This window comes from Macadamia integrifolia, chromosome 14, assembly GCF_013358625.1.
Source record: "Macadamia integrifolia cultivar HAES 741 chromosome 14, SCU_Mint_v3, whole genome shotgun sequence".
NCBI lineage: Eukaryota > Viridiplantae > Streptophyta > Magnoliopsida > Proteales > Proteaceae > Macadamia > Macadamia integrifolia.
Window position 1 is genome coordinate 6,756,551 of NC_056570.1, and position 22,177 is coordinate 6,778,727.

General features: G+C 39.1%; 1 protein-coding gene across 3 annotated transcripts in view; it reads right to left on the reverse strand.

The window, feature by feature from the left end:
• Positions 1-6: 6 nt before the first annotated feature.
• LOC122061850 (DNA-directed RNA polymerase IV subunit 1) overlaps positions 7-22,177 on the reverse strand; it is a 47,973-nt gene continuing 25,802 nt past the window's right edge. The window contains exons 10-22 of one of the 3 annotated variants that reach the window (XM_042625354.1): positions 20,843-20,998; positions 20,611-20,709; positions 18,576-20,510; positions 14,278-14,447; positions 14,123-14,189; positions 13,917-14,032; positions 11,300-11,445; positions 6,602-6,861; positions 6,332-6,505; positions 6,079-6,216; positions 4,442-4,764; positions 355-466; positions 7-178 (exon numbers count right to left, since the gene is read on the reverse strand). In XM_042625354.1, coding sequence (XP_042481288.1) covers positions 113-178; positions 355-466; positions 4,442-4,764; positions 6,079-6,216; positions 6,332-6,505; positions 6,602-6,861; positions 11,300-11,445; positions 13,917-14,032; positions 14,123-14,189; positions 14,278-14,447; positions 18,576-20,510; positions 20,611-20,709; positions 20,843-20,998 — 3,762 coding nt within the window. In that variant the 3' untranslated portion in view covers positions 7-112. Of the gene's footprint in view, positions 265-354; positions 467-4,441; positions 4,765-6,078; positions 6,217-6,331; positions 6,506-6,601; positions 6,862-11,299; positions 11,446-13,916; positions 14,033-14,122; positions 14,190-14,277; positions 14,448-18,575; positions 20,511-20,610; positions 20,710-20,842; positions 20,999-22,177 lie in introns of those variants that run through there. The other 2 variants (XM_042625353.1, XM_042625355.1) reach the window with 2 other exon arrangements.

Genomic DNA, 22,177 nt, shown 5'->3' on the forward strand with positions numbered 1-22,177 from the left:
GGGCGGGGAGGGGGTGATAAAATTAGGTTATGTACTTGAACAACCTTAATGAAATTAGGTTATGTACTTGAACAACCTTAATGTAAACCAAACAATTATGGACACATCATGATCATGAAAATTCCATTCCACGGATACAAAGAATAGGATCTATACTTCCACAAAGAGCAGCTTGCACCTGAAAACAAGTTGTCTTCGAGTAAGCTTAATCTCATTAAATATATATATATATATATATACACTTCTGCAATGTGCAACTTGCACCTGAAACAAGATGTCAATTTCTATTAGAATGAAAAATTCACACAATTGGCATCACATCATTCTCTTTCCAGTCGTTTGCCTTTGAATTACCTTGATGTCTTGAGGTCCACATCCCATCTTTTCATCTCTTCGAGGGTGGAAATACAATGCCTTCAACAACATGGATTTGTCTCTTTCATTTAAGCACTCATCAATCTCGTACCTACATGCAACAGTCTCATAGCAGATTACAGCAAGAAGCAAGTAGGAAAAGGGGGAATTCCTCTGTTAGCATAGTACTTAGCTACAGCCAGAACACACTCCAGGGAGAATGAAATATAAATAATTATCACAAAATTAGTATCAGGTATCCAACTTATACAATCATGCCTACATATATGGTAGTTGTCAGTTTATATATCTTGATATGAAGGCAGCATTAGGTATGGCTTCCATTTCTCATTTGAGGCCTGAAATGGTTCGATCCAAAATAGTGTTTGGTATAATTCAGTTTGTTTTTTCATTTAAAAGAAAATTAAAATCTTAGAATGGCCAAAATGAGAAATAAGTTTAGACCGATGTTTTTCATTCTTGAATTCAATTTGGAAAACACAAAGACAAGTTTCAATGGAGAGAAGGGAATTGAGTGTCAGGAGGAACAAGGAGGTGGTTTTGAGTGAGCGAGAGAGACAGAGAGAGAGAGATGAAGATGAGTTTCGATCTGCTGTGTCGGCCAGGGAGGCACTACATATTTTCTGCCAACCTTCTTTCCTACCATCAGTGAAAAATGTTTAAAGCAACTCCATATCCAACAGGGCACTGCTATGGTGCTTACTTTCTGTGACTTTGCAGCCGTGGTCCTCTCAGTCTCGGTTCTCTATGGTCATGTTCAATCGACTGGACAATGCTCAGAACTGTCTGTAACCAATGATGGCCCTGCTACGAAATTAACCCATTTTGCTATTGCCTTCATTCCCCCTCTTCCACTGAATCTCAGTAGCCCACAGTAGTATTGGCTTCAATCACCAGTTTCAGGCACATCCATTCTCTTCCTCACGACTGGATTAAGAGTTTTATTTGGAACCAGAATTTAAATTCAGAAAAGATTCAATGAATGACATCAAGGACACTATCACTAACTTGTTGCACCAATACATTGAGAATGAATTCTAGTGATGATGATGATGATCAGATTGAGCTGGATGTGCAGAAAGTACACAATGATAGATCTAAGGAAAGTAGGCAACTCCTTTCATGCCAAATGAGCTGATTTTTTCTTCATATAAAATGTCCTACAATAGAGTTAGCACTGTCCATGCAAATAGAAAAAATTCAATTTGAAATCACACCCGAAGATAAAGCAATTTGAACATGGGTTGGGTGAAATCCAAATGAACTGGAATGGTATGTCATGAAATGTAATTTGTATTTATTTGTTCATCAATGATCAGGAAAGGCTGAAACTAAACACCCAATTCCTCCATAAATAAAAAATTAGGAAATAAAGAAGGTGACTTGGTGGATGATATTTCACAGAGAATTAAAGTGGGATGGCTGAAGTGAAGAGGTGAATCCGGAGTCTTATGCGATCAGCGTATGCCATGTATCCCTCTAAAGCTCAAGGGAAATTCTATAGGACTGTTGTGCGTCTAGCTATGAAGTATGAGGCGGAATGTTGGGTGTCAAGAAGAGTCATATTGAGAAGCCATGTGTGGCTGAGATAAAGATGTTAAGATGGATGTGCAGTAAAACTAGGAAGGATAAAGTAAGGAACAAGCATATTAAAGCTGTTCTGGGAGTGGCCCCGATCAAAGACAAGCTCCGTGAAAGTCGTTTGAGGTGGTATGGCCATGTCCAAAAGGGGCCTGAGGACGCCTAGTAAAGTGACGGATCCAGATTGAAGGAGCCAAAAGAGCTAGGGGTAGGCCTAAAATGATCATAGACGAAGTGGTGAGGAATGACATGCACAGCCTTGGTTTTGTCCCAAGTATGACCTTGAATAGAACCTATTAGAGGGCAAGGATCCATGTAGCCGACCCCATTTAGCTAGATTTTCCTAACTACAGGGTTGTCCCTCTTTCCTCTTACTCTCATCTTTATCTTCTCATCTCTCTATCCATCTTTCCACTCACCCACTTCTTTTCGGACTTTTTCTATTTTATTTTGTATGGACCCATGTAGCCAACCCCATTAAGTTGGGATAAGGCTAAGTTTGTTGTTGTTGTTGTAAAGTAATGTTTAACCACTTCTATAAAAGCTTTCGTCCATGTTAAGATGCATCACGGGGGTATTACTGTCCCGTGGTACTCTATTTTGTTAAGTTGTTAGTCACGATAGAGGGAGTATACATATTGTGGTATATATTGTGGTATATTTACATCTCTTTGAGTTGTATAGTCACTTTGTAATTAGTACTAGGCTTGTACACTCTTAGTAGGACTCCTATTTAGAGTCTATTGTTTGTTGTTACAAATAAAGGGGTAGATCACAATAGAATTAAATCTGAGTCTATCGTGGTTCCGTAGTTTGTTCTTATCTTCTTCTTCCATCGCCTCTCTCTTGACATCTTCTAGCATCCATAAAGAACTTATATGGACAAAGTAACCTAACTTGAAATGTCAAGGGAGGGGGGAGACCCCATGACACAACAATGAGTCTGGTTGAAGATCTCACTAAATAATGTACAAGACTATTGTAAGTTTTGAAGGATTTCATGATCTTAGTTTTATTTTCCCCCTCCCTTATCCCCCCACCACCCTGATTAGGGGTTTTGCTGCTTTTGCTACTTTATTGGTTTGCTCCCCTTCGGAGCTTATATACCCCCCCCTTTTTTTCTTTTCTCTATGGTAATGAATTAATTATTCACCCAAAAAAGATATCTTCACTGAAATATAGAATCCCTTCACATTTCCTTCTAATGGCATTGCTTACTCTACAAACCCAATCATTTCATATTTCCCCATGTGTCTGGGTGTGGGAACGCGGATAGGCAAAGTTCTCTTTCCCATAAAATACATATGACCAAAAATAAGCTTCAAGCCATTATTTGTTTGTGCTTATCATGGATCATTTAACCAGAGACATTCAAAATGAGTTTCATTGGTGTATGCTTTTGTTGATGATATTGTTTTGGTAGATGAGACAAAACCAAAGAATACGTAAAGTTTGAGTTATGGAGATAAACCTTGGAATCAAAAGGTTTAAAGATAAATAGAATGAAGACGGAGATATAGAGGATAATGTTTCACAAAGAATTAAAATAGGATGGTTGAAGTGGAGAGGTGCATTCAGAGTGTTGTGTGATCGACGTACTTCTTTAAAACTTAAAAGGAAAACTTTATAGGACATTCATTCAACCGTTTATAATGTATGGTGCAAAATGTTGGGCAATTAAGAACCATCATGTAGATAAACTCAATGCAATGTAGATGAGGATGTTGAGATGGATGTGTGGCAACATGGGAAGGATTATCTAAATAATGATCATATTAGAGATGATTTGGGAGTAGCTCCAAAACATGATGAACTATGAGAAAGTTGTTGAGGTGGCATGGCCATGTCCAACGGAGGCCTTTGAGTGCTCCAATATGGGAGAGTGATTTGATTTAGATTGAAGGAACGAAAAGAGCCAAAGGCAGACCTAAAATGACCCTTGGAGAAGTAGTGAAGAAAGACTTATTTGCTCCTGTTTCACCTAAAAGCTCAAACTGTTAGGGAAGGGCAGCATCGATGTTACATTAACACTCCCCCTACACGTGCAATCCAAGATCCCATGGTCCTTGCACGCGGAGCTCACCGGAATTTCTTCTCGCGGCACTAAAGGAGAAGAAGTGTCTGCCCTTACCCAATTTTTGCACTTACCAGGAGGCAGGAGCTGAACACTCGATCTCCCTGCTCTGATACCATGTGTCCTACCATTTCACCGAAAAGCTTAAATTGTTCGGGTAGGGCAGTGTCAATGTATACTTTAACAAAACATGCATAGTTTAGGCCTTGTATCAAGTATGACCTCGAATAAAACTGATTCGAGGGCAAGGATCCATGTAGCCGACCCTATTTAGTTGGGATAAGGCTGAGTTGTTGTTGTATATATGAAAAAATACAAAGAAACAAGTTATTCAAAGAGAAAAAAACTCACTAACATCATGTCAATAACAAGAGATACAGAAGGGAAGAAAAAAACTAAACATCAACTTACTCTTGTAAAATGTTCTTCAATGAAATGTTCATCCTCAAAATATCATCTGCAGAATAGAAATTTCTTAGAACCGAATCTAATATGCAATCCAAACTTCTCTGTCCTTTATGTGGAGGATCATCACTTATAGACAATGATTGAGAATCCCATTCCTTGCAGATACTTTTATGACCCTTGAGTATTTGAAAAAGGTTAAGTTGACTAGAGCTCAGTCCGGTATTTTTGGGATTATGAGATACCCTGTTCTCAATATTCTCCCCCTGCGATTTCAGTTGGTGACACAAGATGTCATAGATATCCTGAGGCTCATCAAGTTTATGCCCCTGCTTATGTGTTGAAAGATAAAAGAGTCAGACCATGAAAAGATAAATAAACCAACCAAGTTATAGAAATAAGAGATCACGCATTGCAAATTGAAATGGCAAACAAGCAATTACAGAATGTTGCCAAAGCCAATACCACAAAAGAACAAGTTACTAAATATATAAAGAACTATAACAAAGAGATTAGAAAAGTGAGAGGGAACACCCCAAGAAAAGGCCCTCTTACATATCATATGAGACCCACATCCAAAATGCAAAAAATCACCAAACACAACCAGCACCTTATGCTATTGTAAGAGAACTCATTCATTTTCAAAATAATCAAGAGCTCCTTTGTTGCTTGGCGTGATAATGAAACTCAACTTTCCAGCACAAAGATTCCAGCTTGAGTCTGAGAGCAGCTGCTTTGTGCAAAAAATGTCAAAGGTTAGGATCATTTCAAATCTACCCCTCCTAGGACCCCGTGAAAGTGGAGTTTTACCATGTTAGGGGATTTTTTGTCATGTACACAACCTGATTGCTTGGTTGGCATTGTTTTCATGGTTTTTGCTGTACATTTCTCCTTGCAAGATCCAGCTAATAGTTGCTGAACCATTTTTCAACACCTCTAACTTTGTCTCCAAAAGCATTTGGTCTCCAGTAATGGAGAAGATAATGGATAATATGCAGTGGGACAAAGGATAAGATCAGCACATGAGAAAATTCAGTAAGTAAAAGAAGTTTTTAAACTTCATTCAGAAAAGGAATACCAAGCAACTGACGATGGTTGACCATTTTCTATATTAGGCAGCAACTGTCCTTTGAAAACCAGATGATCATATTATAATATAATAAGATACATGCAGTTATAGTCATATACAAAGTTCCAAACTGTAGTAAATCATAAATTAACTAATTATTGACTGGTGCAAAGTGTTTAACTTTCTGTAATTATGATTAGCAAGAGCCTAATTAGTTTTAGCTAAATAGGGGTTATTTCTGTCTTGTACCACATGTTAGTGAGAACTATTTTGTTCAGGCATTTTAGGGCAAAATGAACTTCTTAGTTACAAGATAGTGAATTAATGTGTACTTCCATGTAGTATATAGAGGAAATCCATCAATGAACATAACGAATGCAGACTTGATGGTCTGTTCAGAATTTCCTGGATAATATGTCTAACAACGTGACGGTAATCGACAAGCGGAAATTGATGAGACTCAAACCAACGAGTTATCTCATCTCCAGTTTCCTTTCAGAACTTATAGCAACCTAATTAGCATTTTTAGAGGTCTGTCTTGTGCCAATCCATTAACAAAAGCAACAGTATCTACCTCTCCAGAATATAAAATATCAAAATGTCCGCCAGTTCCGATCGGAGCCTTCTTTCCCCAAGCCAGTGCATCCAAAGTCCCCAAAAGATCATCCTTAGCCCCTTCTTTAGCAGCCTTGATGAAGCAAGCACCAGGACTCTGCAACAAGTTCCTCCAATAAAAAATGAAATGAGTGGGCTGCAAGTAGAAATTGCTCCAATATAAAAAAGCAAAATGCAATAAAACTTCACAAGAAACGTATATGAGGACTAACAGAAAAGCAAGCAAGCATAAAGGGGGATGAGATGGATGTCAAATGCCTTTGCTTCTTTAGCCCAGGTGCACTCAATCCAAGAAACTGTCCAGTAAATGAAAGAGAATTTGCAACAAGAAGCAAATGCTCTGGAAGTACAGTCTTCCCAACATCAGATAATGCAGACCTCAAACTCTGCATTTCAAAGAACAGAATAAAGGTCATAAATCATGCTATGGTTCGCAATCAAAACTTATACCACGGTGAAAGAACTTATAACAAAAAACTCACTCTTATAAAATATTCCCATGCAGAATCTATGCCATGGGTAAAACATATGTCATAAATATTGTCTGGGTGACTGCGCTCCCAATCAATCAGATCCATTATTGGAAGACACACATCCTGAAGAACACTCCATATTTGTGCTTTATCGCCACTTTTTGACATTGAAATCCTCAAATAAAGTTCTCCAGAAGAACCTTTAAGGGACTTTGATGCCTTGGGCAGATTATTCCACAAAATATCCACTTTTTTAACCTCCAAGAACCCTAAACACAAAAAGACATCACCACATCATGAATAAAAAAGTATCAACAAAATTGTGAACAGCACATACTTTGGAATTTTAAAGACTCAATTTTTTGTGTGGGTTCTGTAACAGTTCACTAGAAAAGTAGATAGATATTTAATTGAATGTAGACAATAAGGGTAAATGACAATTGGATGCCCTAAGTTTTAAGAAATTACACCTAAGGTGCATCATGTTTCAAAAACCCAGTTTGAGAAACCTCATGTTTTATAAATATTACGTTTGAGGTCAGGTACCTGTGCTACCGGAGGCTCTAGGGAAGTCAGAATAGGAGAGCTTTGAGAAACATCACATTTTATAAATATTATGTTTGAGGTCAGGTACCTCATGTTTCATAAATGTTATGTTTAAGATACTTTTTCTTTTTCATATTTCCAACTTTGCCCATTTATGTTATGTTTAGCACACTCTTTTTCCACCCCATTCTATGCTTCTCTTCTACAGCCGATTTGTCATAGCACCCACCCATGGGGGAGGGAAAGAAACAAAGAGTAGACAAATGCTAAGAATGAGCCAGGGGGAGAGGGAGTCGGGGAGACAGAAGGGGGGGAAGAGAGTGGAGGAAACCGACGAGGGGGAGAGAGTGAGGGAAACAGAGCGGGAGAAAGCGAGAGAATAGGAAGATGGGAAGGATGCAAAGAGTGAGCCGGGGGAAGAGAGAGAGTGAGGGAACATTCGGGGGAGAGAAACACGGCGGGGTGCCGGAGTCGTGGGGGAGGGGGAAGAAAGAGAAAGAGAGCCATGGGCATCGCAGAGGTGGTGTTTGGCTGTTAATTCATTTTAACGGAAGTGGGGCTGTCATAGTGTGGACAATCTCTTAGTCAAACATCGAGATTGAAGTTGTATTCGGGAGAGTTGAGCAATAGCAAGAGTCCTCGCCACCGGTATTCCACAAGAAATGAGCATAGCAGGCGGCATGGAACGTGTTCCCTAGCTCCGTCGTTATCGCCTCTAAGTATGTCTTGTCCACCGCACTTATGTCCTTCCTCACCACCCATAGGAACATCGCATACTTTCTCAACGCCTCGGCATCTCCTTCTTCCCCACCACCCAAATCGCCCTTTTGAGGTACTCCTCCCTCTGTTTTCATAACCACTCCATTATAGAGTCAGCACAAGTTCTTACTTTGGAGCATATTGCAGTAGTACCCTATACTATGCTCTTTGTTCAAACTCAAGTTGGGCAAGTAAAACGTACTTCCCACACTATACTACCATAACTAACTTGACAACCGAAATCAAGATCGTTTTAGTATAGTGGTGATCTCAGTATCAAATGGTCATTTTTCCAAAAATGGGATACCCTTACTCTTTCAGAGATGGCTGCTTTACCTGTCCCCCACAGGCCCCCCAAGATCCAACAGTTCTAAGTTATACATTTGAAACCAAAAAAGAACTCTGAACTTACTTGCCATGGTTGTAGACGACAACATAAAGGAACTGTGTGTGATTGGCAAGTAGCATAGGGTCGTTGGGCTCTTCAGACAGCCATCTGATACAAAAGGTCACTCCTCTCAAATAATCAGATTTGGTCCTCCACTTCCACGTTTGCCTTCACCAGAGAAACGAACCTCTGAATCGTGTCTTGATCCAGAGCCTTATCCCTCATTGCCGCTTGCATTCTCATCACTTCTTCCGCCAACGAATTTCAAAGTTTCATCTCTTCTCCGCACCGCACTCCTGCCAAAATAGCACTCAGCAGCGAGAACAGAGCAGATTGCACTTGTGGGTGTGCAGGTGGTAAGGGGCGGATGACAGCCACACAAGGGACAGCGATAGGCTGTGTGTTTTGGAGGTGGTGGTATGGGAAAATTGGAAATACGAAAAAAGATACCTCAAACATAGTTTTTGAAAGGTGAGGTACCTCATATGAAGTTTCTCTAAAGGTACCCTAAGTGTAATTTACCCTAATAAGAATATTGAATTTCAAAATGAGTTTACTAGAACATCTTGGATGATGCTGAGACTTGGAACTGTACCAATTAGAGGATGTAATCTATCATAAATATTAAGTTAATCTGGTGGGGAGTCCACCAAAATCCCAGCTTCCTGCCAATCCTCCACACCCCCAAAGATTAGGCTAAATTTTTTCCGATATGATCATAATTAAGGATATGAGGTTCTCCCCCCTCTTTTGTCCACTAGATTCTCTACTGCATCTCCACACCCTGCTTCTCTATCCTTATCAACGGTAGCCCCTCGGTCTACTTCTCTTCTTCTGTGGGTATCAGGCAAGTTGCCCCCTCTCCCCTTTCCTCTTCTGTTCGGCCCTTGAGGTTCTTTCCCGTCCCATCCAATCCTCCACTAACCCACACCTCATCTTTCCCATCCACAAATGTAAATATCTCATATTAACCCATCTTGCCTTTGCTAACAACCTCATGATCTTCTCCAAAGCTGATCCTATTTCCATCACCAATATCATGGCTTCTCTCCATTTCTTTGAGTCCCTCTCCAGCCTACGTATTAATCTCCTCAAATCCAATCTTTTCCTCTATGGGGTCTCTAATGCCTACCAAACCCAGCTCCTCACCATTTCTGGATTCTCTCTTGGATCCCTCCCTGTTAGGTATCTGAGTCTTCCTCTCATCTCCTCCAAGCTCTCCCCCACCACTACTCCCCCATCACTGATTCCATTCGGAAGAGGCTTCAGCTTTGGAAAGGCAAGATCCTCCCCTACCTTGGTCGTCTGGTCCTCATTCAATCAGTCCTCCAATCCCTATATCTCTACTGGTCTGGCATATTCATCCTTCTGCTTCCACATCCAAAGCCATCGATTCCCTCCTATGTTCGCTCCTCTAAAAAGGCACAGATTCCTCTAGATTCTTCCATCCCATGCGCTGGTCCAAAGTTTGTCGCCCTAAAGCTAAAGGGGTTCTTGGCCTTAGGCAAATCAAAGATGTCAACTCGGTGGGCATCCTGAAGCTTATCTAAAAAATTGCCTCCAAACAGTGTAGTATCTGGGTCTCCTGGGTCTACTCTGCTCCTCTCAAGAATGATTCCTTTTGGACTGCCTCCCCCTCTGCAGATGCCTTTTGGATTTGGCGTAATATCCTCAACTGTAGACATCTTGCCCTCCCAGCCATCTCCTTCTCCATAGGCAATGGATCCTCCACCTCTCCTTGGTTAGATCCCTGGCACCCCTCTGGTATCCTTCTTCCTTTGGTCACTCCTAGAATCTTCACCTCTAGCTCGACCAGATCTGCCATGGTCACCCCCATCCTCTCTCATGGTGCTTGGACCCCCTCTTGCTGATCTCTGGTCCTCTTTCCCCCTGGGGCACAGAGGATTAGAGGATAAGGTCAAATGGCTCCCCTCGTCCTCGGGTTTGTTCACTTCTGCCTCTGCCTAGGACTTCATCCATTCAAAAGGCCCCGTCATTCCTTAGCATAAAACCATATGGCTTGAAGGCCATATCCCTCGCAACAACTTTACTACGTGGCGGGCCCTCTCCTACTGCCTCCCTATGCAGTTCTTCCTTAACTTCTGACACATCCAAGTCCCCTCCTCTCGTTGTTTGTGTTGGAATGGCACTGAAGATGTTGACCATCTTTTCTTTTCCTGCCCCTTCTCTGCTTCTATTTGGGAGAGGGTCCTTCGCTACTACTGGCCCTCTCGTCCGCCTATCCTCCCCCTTGCCCGCGAATAGATCTGGGTTGACATGACCTTCGGAGGCTCTAACATCTGCGACACAATCGGAAAGCTCGCCTTTTGCACCACCATCAACCATCTTTGGATGGAGCGAAATCTTTGTAGATGGACTTCCAACTCTCATTCCTTTGATGAGATTTGAAATGCCATCTACTTTAATGTTAGCTCCAAGCTCAGTTGTCTTCGTCATCGTCCGGTTCGCGACTCCCCAAGGAACACGCTTATTATTGTCTCATGGGGTCTCCCCTCCTCTACTATCCCCCCTAATGCTCCCCTTCTTTAGTTGGGCTTAGTCCATCCTTGTTTTCCTTCGAGGGCTTGTTCCGGCTTGGCTCCCCCTCCCCCTTTTTTTCCTTTGCATATTCTTCTCCTTGGTAATGAATTATTTATTCATCCAAAAAAAAAAAGATCTGAGCAATATGATTGAGATAATCATACCAAATAAGAGGAAGTATCAAAGGAATTCAAACATGCCTCATCCACTTTTTCTATGTATGTACAGATATTGAACAAGTGTTGTGATGAAGAGCCATAGCAACAATGACAAGAAATAAACAAACAATCTCCTATAAAATAAATGGATCAAACACCCTCCACAAATGAAAGGGGTCCAATCTACTTTTGTTTTTTCAAAATTTCGACCCCCTTTTCCGAATAAATACTCTTGTTTGGTGCCCATCCAAAAGAATAAAGTGACAATGTCAACAAGTCACCAGATGAAAAACAATAGTCTGGAACAGTACTAACCTTTAACAACAGTTCCAAGAAGAATTGGTATCAGAATGTCTCGGACGTCATCCAATTCAACAGAAGCACCATTGGCAATTTCAACTGCAACAGTGATACACAACCTCCCAAGATTTTCCTTCTGAGCATCAGCTACCAAACAATTCCTGTCATATAATCAGATAAGTCAAACAGTATGATATTACAGTTAGACTTTCAGTTCTAGCTGAGACCTAGTGGATTCAAACCCGGCTCACTGGTAAAAATAATTGGCTTTATAATTAATGTGATACCAAGTTTTGAACATGTTGGATGTTTGAAAGTAATATATACACATCATAGAAATATGTCCAAAGAAAACGTATCTTGAAGTTGTAGTTTATAGACAAGAAAATATTTGTACCGAAGAATATTTCAACTGGGGAATGCATAGAATCTTACAGAAGTACGATTTTTTCATTAAATTTTCAAGATCTTCCCAAGAAATTCCACAAGTTGTTGATATAGTCTACGCATGTAGTTAATCATACCTATTTCGCATTTTTCTATCATCAAAACTTTGCAGTTTTCTCAAGCAGAACAACTCCCTTAGTAAGTAATATTTCCCAAGGTAATGGAGACGAGTCTTAAATAGCTGGACCAGACATCAGAACATGACAATGACATTACCATGAAGCCAAAAGAACATATGGAATTACATAATATTTTTTATTTATGTCCTGATTTAGAATAACCACTTCAATTTACTATTACTGGATGACTAACCACTAAAACACAATATTTCACTTCCAAAGCAGTTGTGTAGTATATGGTAAGGAAAGATATCTACAAAGAAATGATGATTCCTTAAGTGCATTTAGAAATTCTCCTATAACGTCACTGATATAGTTGCGCTGCAGTTGTTGCCTCAAAGAACAATAGAGAAAGACCCTGTTCAGCCACTCACATGAGTCATATGGCTAGATGGCATTGCCTGAAAAAATTTTAAAATAAAAGAAGTACCGAATGTGGTACAGGGAGAGATTTTGAAACAAGAAAAGATACAAGGAACAGAAGAAGACAAACATATACAAGTCTGACCCCTCGGTTGTTAGCAAAATTATAGCCCTCGAGCCTATATAGATGAATACTACCAAGCTCCTAAAAAAGCACATTGTGATCATTAAGAGCTTCTTAGACTCAGCTTCTGAGATCTTGAAACAAAATAAGCAGGAAATGTTCAAAAAAAAGTCCCAACATTTTGAAATTTGGGATTCCATAAAAGACATAAGAGAGCCAACGACCATGAACAACTTTCCAATAGTGGAGCTGCACAAAAGCATGAAGCAGAAAAGAAAAAAAGTTTAAAGCTCGGGGGTCATAAATAGAAAATTGATGTGCACACTCCCAGTAGTACACTTCTTCTCATACTCTCTTCTCCCTGACCATGTGAGAACCCTGAATATGAATCATAAGCACTCCCCCCCCCCCCATGCGCCCATTGGCTTGGCATGGGAGATGCCCATACAATCGGGCAGCATGTAGATCACTGTCCCTAATAAATATTATAAATCCTTATGGGTAACCTGGTATTTTTTAAGGCTGTGGAAAGGAGTTGTTTCTGCTGTTGTCAGAGGATACAATCAATTTCATTACTTTCATAATCCACCAAGAGCTCGGACCCGGCAAAGTGAATAGTATAGCACACCCTTCATAATCAGCATAAAGAAGCAAGAAGTTTTAATGCTTTATAACTTTGTAAATACCTTTCCCGGCAGAATTGATATAGTATTGCTCAGGTTGATATTCTGCAGAAAGTTGTATTTGGAAATTTCCACTGATTTTATTATTTTTCTATTTTTTTTACATAATTTCATGTGTTCAACAGATATGTCATGGACAACCTAGACAATCTATACACAGGCATATTTGGACACCTTTATTCAGCAAACTGCAGCTCAATTGGTGCTCAACTTCATGGACATGCTGCTAACATCACCCTATGCTCCTCTGGTTAGTTCCGATTGAATAAGACAGTACATCATGTAAAACAGTCCAGTTAGTTATGGCTTTGGTTTTGCATTGACATTGTACAAGTTTTTTTTTTTTTGGGGGGGGGGGGTTGGGGGAGCTTTTATAAGAATCCAACAAGAACTTTGTGTCATGTGTACAGCATCCTAAGTGTACAGGTTGCTCTTTTGAGTACTATTAATACAATAAAATGTTTTTACCTTTCTTTTCACCTTTCTCAAAATCTCTATGGTCCTATCTACACCTTTGTTGTGAGTGGCCAGAATAGACCCCCCCAGTTTATGGCTGAAAATGCAAGGGAAAGAGGCTCTATACATGGTGGGTCACATGGATGAAATAGGACATCAAATTGGACATGTGGGAAATCCAGGAGGTGCCCCTGTCTATCCGACAGTTGGATTGCCCAGATCAGCCATCTACTAGGCAGATCTGGCCTCCCATTAGCCACCCAATGCAAAAAAACCTTGTGTACGGATATATCATGCATGCATAGGAAACCTTGTGCCTTTAACATAAGCCCCAAGATCATCTGAAAATTTTCTAAACGTCAAAACAGGAACAGGTAAACATACAAAGAAATATCCATCTTGCACAAATTCAAGAATATTCCAATTTGGAATCATCTTACCTGCTCAAAATATGCAAGTTTGGAAGCATACCAACTTTAGCTTGCTTTGCCGTATGGTATCTTGTAAGAGCAACTTTGATAGAGTCAATATTCAACTGTCTTCTCTTCATGCTTTCCTGAAAATGCATAAATTAATAAGGCAGAAAGAAATGTAATTAGGCATGGAAAATTAACTATATTCCAAGGATTTCACTACCAAAATCTACCTCACATATATGAAAATGGCAAACCCATGGACTGAAGTGTGTCCTTTGATGCTGTGGTGGAGAAAAGCTAAAGGCAAAGAATGTAAAACATTTCACAAATCAATTAGCGTCATTATAGTAACAACAAAAGGGAAACCGTATGAAACAAAACTTACACAATCATGGCAGTAGAAACAACATCTGAAAACAATACTGCCTCCAGATGGCTCTTAACTTCTAGGGCTCCATACTCAAGACCATAATTCCATCTTCTGAGTTTACTCGACAAAAATAATGATATGGTTCGATTTACAATACTTTTTCTTGGACCACATTCCAATACCTTCTGTACATTGAGTTAGAAACCAGAAAAAATAGTGTTAGATATATAAAGAGAAAGAGGATAAAAACTCCAATGTACAATGACTGCAGTGAACTTCAGCTACTGCAAATTTTATATAAACCAAACTCCACCCATCCACCCCCCACCCTCAAAATTAAAAAAAAAAAAGCAACTTATTAAAATCACAAGAATTAGCCGAATTAAATATGATATATAGGTGTTCTCCAAACTCTCAATAGTTTGTTAATTAAACATGGTATTAAAGCCTCTCTTTCCTTTCTTTCTAATTCATAACCTTCCAGTAAGTCACATTTTTCTCATATATAAGAAAATTATGTTTGCTAGACTATTTCCCTCCTATTTTCAATTACTAGTTTCCCAATTTGCCTCCTTTCTAATGAATGAAATCTTTATTAATTAGATTATATCTCCGTAAATATATAAGCCACCTCTTTCTGTTATTGGCTTATAGCAAATTACAGGTAACAATTCTTGACCGAAACCAACCAATCGAATAAGTTTCTTTTAGGTTCTAGGTTGAGAAAGGCTTTGATTCAGGTTGGCTTGGTGAAGGTATTCTCAATGCACAACCTGAGCCAATCCAACAGAGTGACACCTATACAGTCAATAATTAATAGTTACCTAATTAAATGCAAGATTAGTGGCTCCCCTTCCTAATAAGTTTCCTAGTAGTTTACAATCATTAATTCAATAGAATTGGATGACATCTTTGGACATAAAAGCTAATCATGTGGGAAAGACTCACACTTCTAATTAGGAGGTGCACCAAGGCGTGTTGGATCGTGATTCATGAACCAACTCATGCATAAACCAGGGTGCCAGCAGCTGCTCACCTTCTTGTTACTGGTCAACAGCTTTAGTCAGGTTGCTAGGTACAATGAATTTACAGCTTTTGGATTTGCCAATTTGGGCTGTTGACTATTTTATTCTATACGATACATACCTTTCTATTTGGCCATATAGCCATCAGCAGACGATGCTACTTTTCACTTTTCTTTTGGCATTCACTACCTCAATTGGTAGCGCTTGTTGTAGTTTAAAGATGCTTTCCTAAATGTTTGTTGATCTTACTGCTGCTGCTATCTGATACCATGCCTAAAATTAAAAGAATAATAATAATAATAATTTGTTCATTGATGACCAGTCATAGCCTAAGCATTGATTAGTTGCTTGTATTACCTTGCTTATATTTTAGTTAATAAATTCTTATGATCCATTTGGGTGCATAGAAAGTGAAAAGGGAAAAGCAAAGAAAGTGATTTTCAGTCATGAAGATTCAGTTTTTTTTTTTTTTTTCTTTTTTTGCATCTAATTTTCCAAATTGGGAAACTGGATTTTTTTATAATCAACAATATTTTCCAACCTAGAAAGCTATTACTTCCCAACAAATTCACCTTTAGCAGCTGCAGTTTTAATCCAAATTGAAAGAAAATAGTTAGTTTTCTCTGGACAACATAAACAAAGTGTTGAAATACTAATTATAGAGAGAATAGAATCATTTGGTCTCCCTCCCCTTCTGGTCGCTTCACTTCCTCCTCTGCTTGGAACCTTGTCAGGTCTCAAAGTCTTATTGCTCTTTGGCACAACATCATCTGGTTCAGAGGCCACATTCCCCACCATAGTTTCACTGTCTGGAAGTCCGTCTCCCATTGTCTTCCCACCCAATCTTTTTCCTCATTTACCATCATATTCCAATCCCTCCATCCTGCCGCCTGTCTTGGTGTGGTCTTGAAGACACCAACCACCTTTTCTTCAAGTGCCCGTTCTCCTCCTGTATTTGGAAGAGAGTCCTCAGATCCATTTGGCCCTCCAAAAGGAGGACCCTCTCCCTCTCGCGAGAATGGATTTGGATGGATATGACCTTGTCTGGTAGCACCATCTGTGATACTACTGGAAAGCTCACCTTCAATGCCGCCATCAATCACATTTGGATGGAGCATAACTTTAGAAGATGCACTTCCAACTCCAGATCCTTTGATAAAATTTGGAATGCCATCTTCTTTGACGTTTCCTCCAAACTTGCCATGATTACTCACCACAATGTTAGAGATACCCCTAGGAACATACTTATTGTTATCTCTCAGAGACTGCCCACTTCTATCTTGTCCGACCCATCCCCCTCTTCCCTCCCAGTGAGAATTCTCTAGACATTTAAAAATGTATTTTTGGCCCTTATTGACTATGGGTTGTATTTTGTGGGTAGGAGAAATTTATAAAAGAAAATAGATAGAAATTATACTAGCAATGCCTTACAGCACCAACACCTATGAGCAGATTGGGAAAGCACCACCACTGAAATAACACCTCTGGACTCCAAAACAAAACCAGAAACATGATCCCCCACTGTGTAATCAAGAAGCTTTTATTTTACTTCAACAGTCATCATAGCAGTTCAGCCACAACGCTTGGAAACAGAGAAATTAATGATTTTCATGAATAACATATTTTATCAGAAGAAAGAATGCTAGAGACTAGAGATACAACAACAACAATGACAAGTAAAAGAGGATTAGAGCCAAGGTTTGAAAGCTCTCTGAAATCTGGTCGAAATCTCAGATATTTTGGTTTTTTTTTTCTTTTTTTTTTAACAGAGACGATATGGCATACGAAATATAAAGTACATAATTTCAGTCATTTCATTTTGAAATTTCGCTCATTTCAGCCAAAAAAAATTAACTCTTTCGTAGAAATTTCAGCCATCTCGGTCATTTTGCTAATTTCGGCCACTTCATCCATTAGCCACCCAAAATGGCCAGCGAAACACATGGGGAAAAGTACACCATTTCGACGAAATTTCGGTATTTCAGTGGTTTTGAAACCACCGAAACGAAATGAGTTCTTGAACCTTGATTAGAGCATCAGTCTTATTATATAAAGGAAGAATGTCCCTGAAACATAATCTAGGACAAAGAGAGATCAACTCTTGTCCGTCCACATACTTTGATTGTCAAATACCTATACTTTTCCAAATTTAAATTCATTATGAAACTAATTGATATGGTTTCTTAAATTTATCCCTTCTCCCTACATCCACATTTCTATTTCTCCAAAAAAGTTCCAAATATTTTTTCCCTTTGAATTCTTTGGTTCACCCCCTCAACAATTTTAGCAGTCATACTTTCCAGATGGTCTTGTTCCTGGGCCCTACGACCCACAGAGATTCGATTTTATTGAATCCTTCCAGCATGAAAACTACAATAGCTAAAGAATAAAAGGAATTTCTCAAATATATCCAGCATTTTGCTTAAGATGACTATTATCAAACCAATTTGAAACAAAAAAAGACATATAGTAGAATTAACCCACTTAAAAAATAATCATCACTCAGACCAATCCGTTTCTGTAACAACCTTAATATGGAGATTACTCAATTAGAGAACTGGCACTGCACCAGTGGGAAGAAATGTAACAAAAACTAAATAACAAAATGAAGGTGGAGAACCTGATATGGGTGTCATCCCTTGTACTTAATACTGAGACTATTTGATTTTTGGTTCCACTGACCCTGTCAGGCCCACAACCAATGCTCTTGTTTCCCTGCATGTGTGTGTATGCGTACCCAGTACAAGTTGAGCAGGTCAATTAGTTGCCAAGGACTTGGCAAGCTAGCTCAACATATATATATGTATAGAGAGAGAGAGAGAGAGAGACTACCAAATGTTCAGACAGTTGAAACCAATTCCAGATTCAAAAAAAAAAAATCCAGAACCTTTTTTCCTGGGGAGGGTGGGTAAAAACCATAACTAATTTGATCACCATTATATAGACCATAAGAAAAATAAGAACGCCCACACTGGCGTATGATTTAAGGGGGGGACGGAATCTGACAGTTGGAACCAAACAAGGAAAGAATCGAAAGAACAAAAACCCACCCAAAAAGGACAATCACCAACACACCAAATAAAACTCCAATACACAACAAATGCTCCGCCAAGCAATACTTAAATTGCATAGGCTTCACTCAAGACAAATTATATTTTGCACATGGGGCCAATAATACTTTGATAATTAGTGAAGTGTTTCATAGGTAGAAACATTATAAACTGGATGGGTCAACTGGAGAAACTGCTTAAAATTACTGAAAAAGAAAATCATGCAGCAGAGGAGGACCTTTAGATTTTGCAGGGGAGAAATTTCTTGTGTACCCTTTGGTTGATCTAAAGCACTGTATGCAGCTTCCGAAATGGAACAAGCAGCCAAAGAGCCAACAGGTTGACCACCAAATCCATCAAAAGCATATGTATGCTCACCAAACACCTCACTAAGGTCATTATCCTTAACAGATAAGTTCTTGGAAGCACCATAAGAGAATTGAACAAGTTGATTCCCATAAGCACTTCTCACTGTTCCATCATAAGCAAGGTAGAGATCACGCATGTAAAACATAAGCTTTCTTGTCAAAGTACCAGGAAGATCGGCATTCTCACCAAAAGAATTATCTCGACATGCTACCGAATGAACAAAACATTCTAATGGGTTCAGGCCATCAAGAAAAGAATTTTCCACCACAGCACAGGGTACTTCAGATTCATTATGTACAGAATTTTCATAATCCTTCTGACAATTCCACATATAACAAGAAAGCCTGTCGGGAAATTTGAAAGATAATGGAGCTGAAGGATGCTGCAAACCAAGGCACAGGCCTTGCTGAGCAAGTTTCAGAAGACTACCCTTGCTTCCAGCCTTTACCATGTCCAACAGTGAATTGCCCTTGCTGGAGTACTGATAGATTAAGTTCTGAATGTCATGAAAGACTTCTCTAAAAGCACCGACTAAAACTTGATTCAATACACCAGACTTCTGGTTTAAGTGATTCTTCTTCTCCATGTTGAGATACTTTCCATAATGGTCTTCTTCACCATGCTTGAGAAAGTGCTCCAAGGTAGGATCCACCATCAATTGTTTGACTTGACAAACCTGCTTTGCTTCTTTTAGGGCACACTTGATCTCATCAATCATATTTTTCCGGGAGTATGAATCAGAGCAAAAGTAAAAATCAGATAAAGAGACACTAAATCCCCTCATAGATATCCACTCACAAAGAGCTTCCTGGGCAGTGAACAGTAAATCAAGGGTTTCACTCCCAAAATCTTTAACAAGTCTGGAGAAAATGTTGCCATCTGTATCTCGTAGCCAAGAAGATTCATCCAAAGAAGACAAAAGTTCTCCTCCTCTGATTTGGACACCATTTGATGGGAAATCAAAATCAAAGCCCTCAGGGAGGAGCATACTGAATAACTGCTTCCCAGTCCATACACAAAAGTGAGGTGACGGTACTTTGAGAATAGCAGGACATGACATTCCAACCTGCTGCGTTTCAATCTTGTTCAAAAAATCAACCTTACCCTTGAATGACATTCCAAGCTGCTGCATTTTAAACTTGTTCATGAAAACACCCTTATTCAGGACCACATGAGCAGCAGTTAAACTATCGTGACTAAGTGAGAGCAAATTTCGACCATTTTGTCCATTAACTAACTGCCGCTCTAGAGAGACAAGTTCTCTTAACTCAACTCTAGAGTCAATGGATTGGGCAACATACCCATGAAGACAATCTCCATCAAAATCACCACGTAGGGGGGAACAACAGAGAGGATTTATGGAAACAACTGAATTAATTGGAAGGACCCTGACTGATAGAGCAATTAGGGAGTGCTGATGCACTGATGGAGGCCTATTTATCAAAACAACATCTCCCTCATCTAGATGTCTATATACAGTGTCCCCCATCTCAAGTTGAATGGTACTATGTAGGCGAATTAGATCACCCTTCCTTCTAACATAGAGCTCTCCCTTTTCAAGGAGACGTAAGCTACAGCAGATGAGTAACTTATCCCGATTCTGTGAGTTTAGGTGTTCCGAAATTAACAAACTCTCTGAAATGTCACGAGGTATTCCAATTTGATGCAGTGCAATCTTTGGATCACCAACAACAGTCATACGGAACACATAATCCGTTCGCTTTCCAAGAACAACTTCTTTCATCCATTTCAAACCAGACTTCATCGAAGCGGAATCTGTGCTCAATGATTTATCAGTGTGCAACTGCAATAGAAAATCCAAACAAAAGCATATCTTATAAGATAACATAGAACCATCCCAATAGTATTAAAATAAGAAAAAGAAGCATGATAATTTTGCTTACTCTGGAAACATTTAAGAAGTCACAAACACGTGAACCAAGTATATCTGACTGTCCTTTGAAGTCAATCACCAGACCTCTATAAGCCTTGGTGCGGTCATCCTGCAACCAATAGCCAAGTTTGAGCATTCATGAAATTAAAAAAACAACAGAAAGTTAGGTATAGAAATAAAAAACAACAGAAAGATGAAGACAACTCTTTTAACTGAAAGAAGGAAGAGGTGAATATACTCACAAAAATCAATTGATGCCCATTGGAGAATATATGTGTTGTTTCCATTACACGATAACAGTTGGGCGTAACAGGAAAACAAGAAAGAAAAAGTGATTCTGGTCTTAGAACAAAATTCCTTATGAACTCAAGGTCAATGTCTTTCAACAAATAAAACACCTGCCAAAAAGGGGAGGGGAATTCACAACAAGTTAGCATATGGAAATTATTTTGTAAAAGGGGCAATCAAATAAGCACAAGTGTTTGCAATGTCATCAGGAACACGCATAAATTACTCATGAAATGGGAAATATAGTCAAATAGATATTCAGTTGCAAAGTTGTGGATCTAAAGATAAGAGAATTCTGAAGTGAACAAAAAACGGACGCAAAAAATCAATCCTCCATTTGAGTTTGTGTGACCTAATCCAATAATGATAGCACTAGGATAACAATATACTTAAGCAATGTTCATATCATTAAGTGCATCTAAGTGGCTATTACTTCTTGAATACTTTTGGTTGAAAGGTTTAAATCTCCACTCAAGACATACTCCAGCCTCAAAGATGGGAAATTTCATAGAAAATTCGGAGATGCGGTAAAATTTTCCAGTTTTATTTGATATTATAGTAAAAAAGAAAACAACATTAGAGGAACTTATCATATCTAACAAAACATTATGAAAGAATGATATAGACATTATTGGATACTCAGAACCCAACCCAACCAAACCCCCCCCCCCCAAAAAAAAAAATCTGTAAGTAAAAGAGACACTTATAAACAACATATTATGGAGAAAGTCTCTTATTATATCCAACAAAATGTCATTAAAACAAGCTGGTCCCACTTATTACTTCTTTATTGTCTATAAGAGAGAGCATACACGGTGGCACAGAGCCTCTATGTGAGTCACAGGTATATAATAATACTTCCAAGGAAATTAATGACTTAATAGTATGATGACAATGTGGTGCCACACAAAAAGGCCTCAGTTCAAAAATATGTTGAATTTAGCATTGATGCATTGAATTGGAGGTTGCTATTTAGAATTAACCTGCCAAATGAAAAGTTGATGGTGTTGCTGATCTGCATCAATTTATCTGAAACTCTCAGTGGATGTATTAGCTCCAGACAGCCATATTAAGAAAAATGGAGTAATGTGGATGTTCTGAGTTAGGTCTAATTATGGGGCCTTAATGTGCTATAGAACCTGTTAACCATGACTACGCTGAAATGTTGAAGTCTGTGGGCCCACCAACAATTGTAATCTTTGTTTGGGCTCTTTCCCTTGAACATAGTTTTAACCATGGAAGCTCTTAGTCTAGCGAGTTCATATCAGCGAGCAGATGCTCTATTTACA